Here is a 12,581-nt window from a genome sequence, read left to right on the forward strand (position 1 = left end):
ACAAGATCAGTTGACTGCTAAAGACTGCCTCTGCACTAGTAAGTCTCATATCCTGTACTGAGATTCCCGGCAAGAGAATCCGTTCTGTTACTGGAATATGATCAGGAGACAGTGGTACCTGTTCTCTGAGGAGTCCTGACTAACTGGCGAGACTGAATTACACACATGAAAAATTTCAGATGCAATTCTGCTCTACGCATGGTTGCCTCCTAGAAATAAGAGACAGAATATAATGCAAATCAACAGATCTGTGGAATGATTACGATGGACAAAAATGACATGGACCAGGTATGTTCAATACTAATAGGCCTTAGGTTCTGATAGTATAAAATGTCAGTATATGAAGTGATACATATTATCTACTTTTATACATTTGACAGGGCAAGATATCCTGAACTCAGCAAATATTTTCTCCAGCAGCTGAGAGGAGCTAAAAGGCTGGAGGCCTCCAGCTCAGCCAAGGCTGACCTCAGACTGTGGCTGTCATATGGGTCTAGAGTGCTTACTCAGAAGCATTTCTCCAAGACTTCTAGACGGGCCTGGGTCCTGAGGCCCGTCAAGCTGAGGGAGTTGGTGACAAGTCTAAATGAACAAACGTATGTCTTCTCATTATTTTCTTTTAAATATAGAGAATAAAGGTTAATCAGTTCAGTCCCACGAACAACAACATGGTCATCTAGTTCTTCAGAGAGCAGAATCCTGGGACGGATCTCTGGATAACTTTCCTCACACCTCCTGGAGGAGCGTTTCAAACTCCTCCATCGTTCTGGAAGCTTCTCCACTTTTCCAGAGTCTAGCCTAAGCCAATCCCAAGTTGCCCCCCCCGCCCCACCTTTTCCCCGATAGCCAATCATGCATGATAGGCTGCAAAGAGTACAGGACTACAAGTTAAGAAACTTGTTTCCTAGTCCCAGATCTGCCATGTACTTGATAACTTTGGGAAATGATTCCACTTCTCTGAAACTCGTAGACTAAATGATGGCAAAAAACCTCTACAAGCACTAACGTTTTGTGATTCTCGCTAAAACATGAATCTTGCCCGAGCTAGGTTTAGTTCAGGTCTACAACTGGCAAGGTGGCCACCGGTTCCTGCAGTTCAGGGCCACAGAGAGAAGCTGCCATGGAAACCAAAGCGCGAGCAGAAATCGCCAAGCGGAACCAGAAGGTGGCGGGTAAGGGGTCCGAGGGAACAGAGAAAAGCGAAGGACGATGGGCACACTAACAGTATTCTAAAAAGGAGAAGGAGAAAAAGCCCAAACTGAAAGAGGAAATTATGACTACAGCCTTAGATGATTCCCTTGGCCTCTCGGGCCTCGCCACACTGCGCAGGCGTTCCGCGGGTCCTCAACTCTGCTCTTTGACCTCTCGCCCCACCCCCCCTCCGCAGCCTCGAACGGCTCTTCCGGTGTTGTGGAGGCGGTTCCGGTTCGCGGCGGTTCCCGGGTTTTGCGTTCCGCGCCCGGCCGGAAACCCCTTCGCATAGCAGCCGGTTCCGGTTCGGTGAGTGGCGGCGGGAAGCTGGGGGAGGGGTGAGGATGGAGGGAGCCTTGACCGGGAGGCAGAGCGGGCCCGGGCCCAGCAGCCTGGGGTGGGCTGGACGGAAGCGGGGACAGCTGTGGGGAGTGCGCTTTTTCCTCTGCCCCGCCCCCTGGGACCACCTCCCCTCCCCCCTGCTGTCCGAGGCCGCGATCTGGCGGGTGGCCGTTAGTTAGCTTTCCCGAGGCCGTTCCTTGAGGCCTCTTTCTCCGGGGTCGAGGAGAGGCCGTCTCCCTACGGTCGCGGCCAGCCCCATCTCAGCGCCCAGCCCTACTCGTGAGGAAAAGGCCGGTTGGGATTTCGGGGCTTTCCCGCCAGAGCAGGTCTTCTCTCAGGGGAAAGCTGTTTTCATCGGGAAGCTCAGCTTTTCTGTTATACGTGCTTCACCTCCCGCCTTCCTTGAGGCTTGAAAGATATTTCTCGACTACTTCTGCGTCTCATGTAAACATTTCTCCAACTCTTTTACTCTGTGGTATCTCCCAGAGATGTGATACCGCTAGTGCCACCACCAGAAAGAAACGTCTGGACCCTCCTGCCCAGGTTATGAAAATCCCCTTAACTGCCGCCGTTTGCTTACCTGGCTTATCGCCTCCTGGTAATTCCCTTGAACCGTCTCTTTCTTGGTGTCTCCTATAACGTGATGTCTCTGAATATATGCCCAGTTTCTCTTGAGCTTGGTGATTTCTGTTTATCGGTGCCTCTGCAGTATTTCCACTATCTTGTTGGCAGTAACTCGCTGCTTTATCACTTTCTCGTCAGCCTTGTTAAAGTCATTTCACCTCACGTTTGTTTGCTTTTTACATTTGGGGTGGTGATGAGTCTTGTGAAATTTATACAATGCCTTTTAGACGCCCCCAACTAATTGACTTAGGGTCCTTCTTCCAAGTGGATGATTTTAGATCGCATCATCTCCTAAATCTTTATAAAGATAATTTGTGTTAAGGACTCTCTCTCCTGAGAAATACATTACACTGAATTTGGAATTACAGTTACAGTGAAACTTTAAGCATATCTTTAAGAATGATCCCTTAACCTGCCAGTTTAGAGATTCCCTTTTCTCCTTTAGTCCCATGTTGGAAGTCTCATTTGTTGTGGAGAAGCCTCACTCACTCTTACTTAATTCCAATTATTTATCCCAGCTGCAAAGATGGCCTTCCTATCACCCATCTGATGATAGATCTAGAGGCAGCAAATGAATTAAAAAACAGGTTCTTCTACCTCAAGCTAAGGTGATGTAATTCTTGACTACTGCTTTGGAAGTCTTTCCTTTTCAATACCTGACTCCTACACCTTCTACCAGTTGCACCAGCTTGATTATCTTGTTTTAAGTATCTGTTGATGAATCTGGTTTCCTTCATCTGACAGTGAGATTCTCAGCAGCAGGGACCAGTTCTTACTCATCCTTGTATCCCCAGTCCACTCTGTGTTATTGGTGCACAGTAAATGTTTGTGTGTGTGAAAGGAAGTGAATCCTTTTTTTAAGGATTTTAAGGTATTAGAGTCTAATTTGAGTGATGCCTTGTAGAAATATGAAAGACAACCAAAAATTGCATAATGATATAGTGCAGACTGTTTCATATACATAATTTTCCAGAGTTTGTAATAGGGTGGTTCACATGATCACTTCCACACCCTTGTCATGTCAGAAATTATTCTTACTACATCTTGGTCCTGCAAAAAGCTAATTGTACAGTGCCTCTCCTCAATATATACTTTCAAATAGCTTCATGGTAGCTCTAAACGTTCACTTTTATAATCACCTCTTTGCATGTATGTAAATTTATAAATGTCTTACTATCTATACTCATTACATTCTGTTATCGTCAGGACTTTGCCATCATTTTTTTTTTCTTTCAGATTTTTTGTTATCTTGTGCTCAGTCGCTTATCTGACTTCAGCTGAATACCTGTAATTACTTATGTTTTTTCGTAAATTAAATGACTGATATGAGGTAGAAAATGAAGTACTAGAATACTCTTAGAGGGAAAAATTCTCATACTTGAAAGAATTTGGTGGCATCAGAAGTTCCAGGTCCAACATTTCATGTTGAATCTTGGGGTAAAATATCCTTTCTCCCATTATATTTGCACAGTGGCAAGAAGGAAGTAGCATAAGCACACCAAAGGAGCTGGATGTGCCTGGAAAAATCCCAGGGACAGCGGAGCCTGGTGGGCTACAATCTGTAGGGTCGAAAGAGTCAGGACTTGGCGACCAAATAGTAGCAGCAGCAGCAGCATAAAAAAAGTGTGGATTCCCCAGATTTAGCTAGGGATTACTTTTATCTTGCCAAAGTGTATGAATCCTTGAATAAGGATATGTTGAAGGATGTGAAATATTGTGATGTTTGTTGAAAGAGCATCTGCTTATAAGTGAGGATGCCTGGATTTTTATCTTTCCTTTGTCCCATCTTTGTGATTTCAGGCAAGTCACTAAACCTCTCTGGACATAATTTCCAACATTCTTTGATTTCTTGCTTGCTTCCCTTTCACCTCTATCTCAGCAGTGCAAAGGAAGTTAACATGGGATTGTTCTATTGGGCAGCAGGCTTTTAAATTGGTATTCCTCTTAATATGATAAAAAAAGACTAATGGTAACTCCTGGCCCGTGGGCCCTCAGAACTGGGGGCAACTGGGGGATAGGAAGAAAAGAGAGGCAGAGTGTCCTAGAGACCTTTGGAAGTGCTGGAATGATTGGACAGTAGAAAATGAGCAAATATTTTAAAACTAGCCCTAAAATAAATGTCCCCTCACCCCTCCCCATCCAAGCCAAACAGGTGTGTTTTGAAACTTTAAATATGATAAATATTGAAAATACAGCTTTGTTTTTTGTTTTTTTTCTTTTCAAAAAAGACTAGTGGTGATAGTTATGGAATGGCTTGAAAGAGTGAAATGTGAAAAAGTCACTGCTAGTTTATTGGTTGATAGGATTTTTTTCCCTTAACAGGGGACCCAGGGAATTTGGCTTTATTAAAAAAGAAAGAAGGGGAAATTCTCCAGATAGAAACCTTATAGTAAGCTGAACATTTGGAAATATATTTGAAGCCTTAATCTAAGGCTTAAATTCTTTGGGAAACTCCCCTGGCAAGACTAGGTAATCAGATGATTACTCTGCTTAGTCTGTACCTATGCCAAGAAACGCTCAAGCAGCCTTTCTTAATGTGTGCACTTCGGTGTTGGGACCAAAAAAGGTTCCTGTTATCATCATTCAGTCTCCTTAGATTGAAGCTCTGATAGTGCTATGTGGTTTGTGAAGTGCTCAGTCTTTTAAAAAATATGTGATAAGATTATGAATAAATAAGTATACCACCCCTAGTCACCTCCTTGTAAATCTGCCAAGAAGCCTTGGTCCAGGGATGTGTTTATTAACCTAGTTCCACCAGCTAGGCTTTTAACTTCTTTTTCTGGGCAAATTAGACATATCGAGGAGAAAATAATTTCATATAGGCAAAGGGGCTTTGATTTGTAACCATTTGATTAATGATGGGGGTGGGGGAGTATCTAGTACAACTGTGATGAGTTCCTTGATTGTCCTTAGAATGTCTTACTGCTTTTTATTTGGCCTGTAAGACATGGGGAAAAGAAGTCTTAATAGGACTACTATAAGATCTGTTACTTGTTTATAAAATGGTTTAGCATGAGGTGATAGAGCAATGGATTGGGAAGAACGTTTAGGTTATAATTTCAGTGCTGTCACTAACTTTATGATCCTATGCAAATTAACCTCCAAAGGCTCTCCTGACCTGCTTTGTACTGTAGTATTCTGTGGGTAGCCCATAATCGCTCTTTAGTATAGCACAGGTTGCAGAAATGTTTGGAACTACCTTAGGCTAATGTTAGTTTCCATTCTCTCACCATCAACTTGCCTTACCATCTTATTTTTTTCTTCACTAAGAATAAAAGCACCACTTCTGAGTGGCTTCATGTTCTATAATTATGTGAAAGAGATGTTTCAGAATGTAATATTTCTGTTTTCTGTCTTCTTTTATAGGACTTTGTATCTTTGCTGAAGTCAGTGATGTGAAAGCACCTGACATGGGTAAGACTGATTATGAAGTAGTGTTCAGTCCTTTTACTCTAACTAGTTAAGCTGAAATGAAAGAATATTTGCATCTGTGCTTAATAACATTTTCAATATTTGGATTTTTGTGTTAATAACAATTTTAAAGGAGATCTCATCCTGATTATATAATATAGCATATCAAACAATTTTCTTTTGGTTGGGCTGTTCTTTATAGCAACATTTTAAAGCATTTTCTCATTCATTGTATTAAAAAGCCAACTACATAGTACCAAGTATTACTATGTGCAAGGCCTTACTTAAAATACTTAATAGTATCTAGTAGGTGGGCTTCACTGGTGACTCAGTGGTAAAGAAATCCACCTGCCAATGCAGAAGACAAGGGTTAGATCCCTGGATCAGGAAGATCCCCTGGAGAAAGAAATGGCAATCCACTCTAGTATTCTTGCCTGGGAAATCCCATGGACAGAGGAGCCTGGTGGGCTACAGTCCATGGAGTCACAGAGTCAGAAACGACTTAGCCACTAAAGAGCAGTAGCATCTAGTAGGTACTGTTATTATCTGAGACACAGAGATTAAGAAACTTGCCTAGGATCACATAACTATAATTGGCGAAGCCAGGATTTAAGCTCAGGCAGACTGGTTCTTTAGTACTGTGTCATACTGTGTATTATGGGCTTCCCTGATAGCTTAGTTGGTAAAGAATCCGCCTGCAGTGCAAGAGACCCTGGTTTGATTCCTGGGTTGGGAAGATCTGCTGGAGAAGTGATAGGCTACCCACTCCAGTATTCTTGGGCTTCCTTTGTGGCTCAACTGATAAAGAATCTGCCTGCATTGTGGGAGACCTGGGTTTGATCCTTGGGTTGGGAAGATCCCCTGGAGAAGGGAAAGGCTACCCACTCCAGTATTCTGTCCTAGAGAATTCCATGGACTGTATATAGTCCACGGGGTCGCAAAGAGTTGGACATGACTGAGTGACTTTCACTTCATTTCATACTGCTTATTATATGATAAATAATTTGATGAAGGTAAAATTTAAATTTCATTTAGCTAGTAGCATTGAGAATTAATTGTGATTGGAACATTTTCCTTTGTTCATAGTAGTTTATGTCTGTAATGGGAGCAATATAAGTAAGGTCAAGACTAGTAGTCAGTTTAGGAATAAGGTGAAAAACCTATACAGTTAGATCTTATAACATCGCATATGCCTCTTTGAAGTCCACATTAGTCTTCTCTCTACTGTTTTCTCCTTTTGCTCAGTCTCTCTTCTTTCTCCTGGTCATTTGTTTCCCTTTCTCTCATTGCTGATAGCAGTGTGAATCACTGAATTCCCTTCCTCTCATTTGTTTCTGTTCTAGCTCTTTTATAGTAATAAAGCCCTCAAAAATGGTTATAAAAGTAAAGTTCTGCCACAGTATTGCAGTAATTGAGCTGATGTCTATTAAGAGCTACATGGATAAATTATGCTTCTTGCAGAAAAAATTTTCACATGGATTAAATTTTACAGCACCTTTTTGAGTTGAAATAGGAAATAAACTGGATTAAGAGTATTTGTTTTGAAGGGTAAAATTTTTCCCTATTTTTTTTAATATTTAAAATTTTTCCTACAGTTAAAACAGTCAAAATTTTCTTTTGGGAAGATTTCATTATTTTTAAAACTTTGAATTAAGCTCTTTTTATTCTTGTACAAGTCTTGAACTGTTTACTAGATGGTCTCAATTCCAAATTAACCAATTTCTGCACATGGGCCTCTTTTTTTTTTTTTGACAGGGACATATTGACATTTCTTGCCAATAGTTGTGAAGGAGAGGTTTTATTTGACTGTAGAGGTGTTTGGGAGAATTCATTTTTATTGGGTGAAAAGATTGGTTCATGGAGAAATAAATATTGAAGCTTTATGTGACTTGAACTAATCTGGACTCTCCCTAGATGATATTGCTGATAGGATGAGGATGGATGCTGGAGAAGTAACTTTAGTGAACCACAACTCCATATTCAAAACCCATCTCCTGTCACAAACAGGTTTTTCAGAGGACCAGCTTTCACTTTCTGACCATCAGGTTAGTAATAATTGTCTTTCCTTAATGAATTATTTAGGCTTAAGTTTTCATCTGATAGAGTTTAAATGCCGCACTTGAAAACACAGGCAAATATGTAAACTTTTTAGAATTGATTATACTCATGCTTCTCTGGTAGCTCAGCTGGTAAAAAAATCTGTCTGCAATGCAGGAGACCCTGGTTCGATTCCTGGGTTGGGAAGATCTGCTGGAGAAGGGAAGGGCTACCCACTCCAGTGTTCTTGGGCTTCCCTGGTGGCTCAGCTGGGAAAGAATCCACCTGCAATGTGGGAGACCTGGGTTTGATCCCTGGGTTGGGAAGATCCCCTGGAGAAGGGAAAGACTACCCACTCCAGTATTCTGTTCTGGAGAATTCCATGGACTGTATGGTCCATGGGGTCACAAAAAGTTGGACACGACTGAGCAACTTTTGCATACTAATATTTGGAATTTTGTTCGATATGTTAAAGTTAAGATAAGAGCCCAGGCTATGTATGAATTCGTGGACAATGATACCTTTTAGAAAACTCTTATTCCTCAATATTTTATTACCAATACACAGATCAGTGATCTCTTAAACTGATGTCTTAAAATCGCTGAGCATTAAATGGGAGGAAATTGAAAATATACAACAGCTCTGAGATTTCTCTGTTCCATAAAGCTTAGTTTCTCAGGGATAAGGAGCATCAGCATCGTCTGAGAGCTTATGAGAATTAGAGAATCTCAAGCTTTACCCCATATCTACTGAATCAGAATCTATAGTTTAAAAAGTCTCCAGCTGATCTATATACACATTAAGATTTGAGGATCACTGTTAATAAAGCAGTCTTTTTCAGTAAGAAGCCATTACTAGTTTAGATAAGACTGTTCTTTGCTGTATTCAGAATGTTCAGCATCCCAAACCCCTGGGCACTTAATACCTGTAGCATCTGACCCCAGTAATCATTTTGATAACTGAATATATATCTCCACATTTACAGATTTGTACTGGGATGCAGGAGCTCCCCTGATTAAGAACTGTCCTGTTAAGTTATCAAATTTTCAGCTGCTTTGTTGTGTGATACAGCTGGCTTTGAGAATAGGATATACTAGGTACATATTACCTTGTAATGAGCATTCTTTGAACTAAGTTGTTTAACAAATATTTTCGCATTTTTCCCCTTGAAGCCTTAGTCATTTCATCAGATTGTCTATGTGTCTTCCTTTCTTACTAGTATGCAGTTTATTATATATATACATATATTTAATTATATTGTTCTGAAATGTGTCATAATCTTGTCTTATTGTGTATTTTTCCTAGTGTCAATCTTTATTGCATTTTATTGTTAAAAAATATGGCTTAAAAATCTTTTGTTTTGTTTAGATTTTACCTTCTAGGCAAGGAAATTTGGACCAGTCTTATACTTGTTCTACAAGAAGTGCAGCTTATAGTCCAAATTATTATTCAGGTATGACACATTACTTGGAATCAAGGCATTCCTACCTTTCAGTCTTCTTCTTAGCAAATAGTTTGTGTTTACTGTCTCTAAAAGTGAAAACATTGTCAAAAGCAAAATGGTATTTTCTCCACTAAAACATCATTTTAGTAAGCTCTCTATTTGTGGTTTCTATAATACTTCACTAATCTAGTCTCAACCAAACATTTTTTAAAGAGAAACTGTTTTTTTTGAATCAGTTCTACTTGCTTATTATGCCATTGTAAAAAGCAGTACAACTCTGTTTTTGGATTTTTTTTTTTAAGATATGTGTATGTAATGTGAAGGATACTTGTTTTATACTGATTTAAAGCACAGAGCTAGCCTATTTGTATTTGGCTTGAAACCATAAATTCTGAAAACTTATTTCTACCCAAGTTTGTCCTTCCTTTAGGGCAGGAAATGTTCACTACATGTTTCTGTCTAGCACCTGCCACAGCCATGCTTGCATATTCAAGGGCTTGCCTTTTCAACTTGTGATCCATAACAGAAATCAGCATTCTCTAGGCTCTTCCTGGCCCCTGGCCTGCCTTACTTTTCATCTGCCCCCTTCTTAAGGTTTGGGTTTCCAATGATCTGGCTCTGTCTTGGGGAAACTTAGAGTTTTTTTATTGGTTAGCCTCCTGGCAGCATGACCCAGGAAGATTGTAGTGGTCTTCCAAAGTTTTTCACTCCTCATGCTTTCATCTCTTCACCTGACCACAAGTATGGGAATATTAACCATACCATTGAACTTGTTTCAGTGGGATTTTTATAAGGATAAATTGAGATAATAAATATGAAATGCAAATAATAATTATTGTTATTTGGCTTCCTCAGGATTCTTTGTCAACAAGATGAGATCTCCTCCCCTAAAAAGACGTTAGTATGATGCTCTTTGAGATTTATATTATATTTAAATATCATTTAGTGGGTGGTACTTTACCTTGGGCACTGGATTTCCTCTCCCAGGGTGGGAAATGGTCTCCACATAGTATGTGCTTAATTGTATAGAAAAATCAGTTAATTTTTTCAGGAAGTAACTCTGCCGTCATTGTTGTTGAAAAGTTCTTTCTGATGAGCAGAGACCCTGAAAATCTGGCTTCATAGGTCATTAGTATTAATACTACGAATAGGACAGTTGAGCAGATAATGAAATCAGATCATTAATATTTTCATTTGAACTCAAGCTATATATGCTCGTAATTTTGTTTGCTGGTTTACCATTGGACAGAATATTTGGTTTCAGTTTAAAGTAATTCTTTAATAATAAACAATCATATATAGAAAATTATACTCAATTATATTCGATATCTCCTGGCTAACTCAACTCTTACTTAAATCTGTGGTCGTTTCTGGTTTTTTTTGTCAGTATATATCCATGTACACATTGTATGATTCAAAACATACAATCTTTTGTTAACCCAGTTTTTAAAAAAATTCTCTGGTTACCTATTATTCTTCATATTTACCTTTTTCTGTTGATTTCTAATAACCCACAGAATTTATATGCACATTCACAGTCCTTTACGTCCAATCCCAAAATTCAAAAGGCTCTGAAAACCAAAAATTTTTATCATAATTTGTTTGACATCAAGACTGAGCTGTATTCATTTCTTGGCAAAAAACTACATGAATTGATATTTAACTTTATGTTTTACTTTTTAAAAAATCTCTGTAAATATGAATATTTACATATTTCACTATAGATACATCAATATGTTTGATAACAAGGTGCTGCTTCAGGTTATACTTAGAAGCACTACATAGTATATGCCAGATTATCTTTGTAAAATTTCAAAAATTTTTTTAAATGTAGAAATACAACTGAATCCAAGGGGCTGTGATTTAGGATAATGGGCGTGTGTCTTCATTTCCTTCATTTTCTTTATGGTTTAGGTCCCCTTCACCCTCATTGTTCTTAGCTATTAAAATACATAACTTAAAAACATTTGTTTTTAGCTTTTTTTGGTTAAATTTCAGTAGACCTTGATATTCACAAAGGATATTTCTGATATCATCTCAGGTCCCTATATTCTTGACTGTGGTGGTATTTAACAAATTGCTGGCTTTCTACTCAATTACATGATTCTTGAGGGTTATTTTTCTATGTTTGTCCTAATACCACAAGTTGATCCCTATATCAAAATCTTATGTCAGAGTTTTTGTCTCTCACTTGAAACGCCATTTTTTTTTTTTTTAGGAAAGAAAAAAATTTGTAACAGTTACTTTAAATGTGATGATGACTAGAGAATATCAACAATGAGTAATAAAACCATATTGAATGGGGATGCTGAGCCATTAGATTCATTTTCTAAATTAAAACCTGAAGCAGAGGATTCAGATTTATGCCTCTGCCAAATTTAATCTAGTCTGTGACCAAACAAATTTATGGCATTTCACAGACCATTAAGGTTGCTCTCTGACAATTAGAAATTTAAATCTGTGAATGCCAAAGATCTGTATACTTTTTTTTTCTTATACTGAAGACTGTAATTCAAATCTTTTTACTGTGTACTTTTTTTTTTTACTTGGTTGCCTTGCTACACCCATTCTTGTTTATTGCAAGTCCTGCAGAATATTGTTTCTGCTATCTCCTTTTCTGATAATTTCCACATTCATTTCTGTGGTCATTCACCTTGATATGATTGGGCTAGATGTGGGTCCTCAGTTTACTTGCCTTAGCCTCCTCATTATAACTGTATTGGTCTTTGTCTCCTCTCTTACCGTATCATCTACTCCTCCACTAAGGTGAAAACAAATACAGGAAAACCTCAAACTAGAATCTAGTCTACAGCTTCCCATTTACACTTTACTGGATCTGCCTCTCTGTATCAAGCTTTTAAAATATTTCCAAGATCAGACTGTTTAAAATGCTGATTTTTTTTTTTAAGCTGATTTTAAAAGAAAAATTTAGAAAGCAGAGAAAATACATCATTTTCACTTTAATGACTTATTGTTGACCAGACTTCAAGACCTCTTGATTTTATTAAGAGCACAATTGGAAAAAAAATTAAAACATTATAAACCTTAAGTAAAAATAGCTTAAGATGAAAAGAAATGATTTGTCTCATAATTACAATCATTATCAATGTCTTATCTTTGTAAAATATGTTAAACTAGGTTGCCAAACTGACATTTAGTAGGTAAGATGAATTGAAGCATCCTGTATTCATAAGAACTAAATAAACATGAAACTTAACAGGAGCAACTGATGGTTACTTTCATAGTAAGTGATTGCCTGACACACTTTTTTTAATATGAAGTTTCACTGTGTCCATAAAAATATTGCCTGTCTCTATAGAAAATGTGTATAGAAAAGTAGAAAAATACCCATAATTCCATCACCAAATTAAAATTTTGGTGTGTTCCCCTATAGTGCTGTGTGTGTGTGTACACACACACATAGGTAATCTTATTTGTGGCATTTGCAATCTGACTTCTTAATGATGACAGAATACTAAAAGAGAGTGCAGCCTCCTGTTGGTGGTCCCTCTGTAGCTTTGCTTGATAACAT

At 38.6% G+C, this 12,581-nt stretch overlaps 2 protein-coding genes across 91 annotated transcripts in view; one reads left to right on the forward strand and one right to left on the reverse strand.

Moving 5' to 3' along the window:
* The window catches only part of PFKM (phosphofructokinase, muscle), a 43,973-nt gene extending 42,642 nt beyond the window's left edge, over positions 1-1,331 (reverse strand). For 6 of the 41 annotated variants that reach the window (XM_081588996.1, XM_081588988.1, XM_081589004.1 and 3 more), the window contains exon 1: positions 1,007-1,331. Coding sequence is in view for 18 of the 41 variants with exons in the window: in XM_081588976.1 (XP_081445102.1) it covers positions 119-200 (82 nt within the window). In the remaining 23 variants the exon portion in view is untranslated. Of the gene's footprint in view, positions 1-118 lie in introns of all 41 variants that reach the window. The other 35 variants (XM_081588971.1, XM_081588969.1, XM_081588966.1 and 32 more) reach the window with 16 other exon arrangements.
* Positions 1,332-1,407: 76 nt separating this feature from the next.
* Positions 1,408-12,581, forward strand: part of SENP1 (SUMO specific peptidase 1) — a 61,825-nt gene continuing 50,651 nt past the window's right edge. For 9 of the 50 annotated variants that reach the window (XM_081589031.1, XM_081589019.1, XM_081589043.1 and 6 more), the window contains exons 1-5: positions 1,478-2,131; positions 5,524-5,571; positions 7,483-7,613; positions 8,974-9,058; positions 9,905-9,946. In XM_081589031.1, coding sequence (XP_081445157.1) covers positions 2,080-2,131; positions 5,524-5,571; positions 7,483-7,613; positions 8,974-9,058; positions 9,905-9,946 — 358 coding nt within the window. In that variant the 5' untranslated portion in view covers positions 1,478-2,079. Of the gene's footprint in view, positions 3,958-5,523; positions 5,572-7,482; positions 7,618-8,973; positions 9,059-9,904; positions 9,947-12,581 lie in introns of all 50 variants that reach the window. The other 41 variants (XM_081589022.1, XM_081589023.1, XM_081589052.1 and 38 more) reach the window with 22 other exon arrangements.

The sequence above is a fragment of the Giraffa tippelskirchi genome, chromosome 4, assembly GCF_054371585.1.
Source record: "Giraffa tippelskirchi isolate mGirTip1 chromosome 4, T2T-mGirTip1v1.2.pri, whole genome shotgun sequence".
NCBI classification, from domain to species: Eukaryota; Metazoa; Chordata; class Mammalia; order Artiodactyla; family Giraffidae; genus Giraffa; species Giraffa tippelskirchi.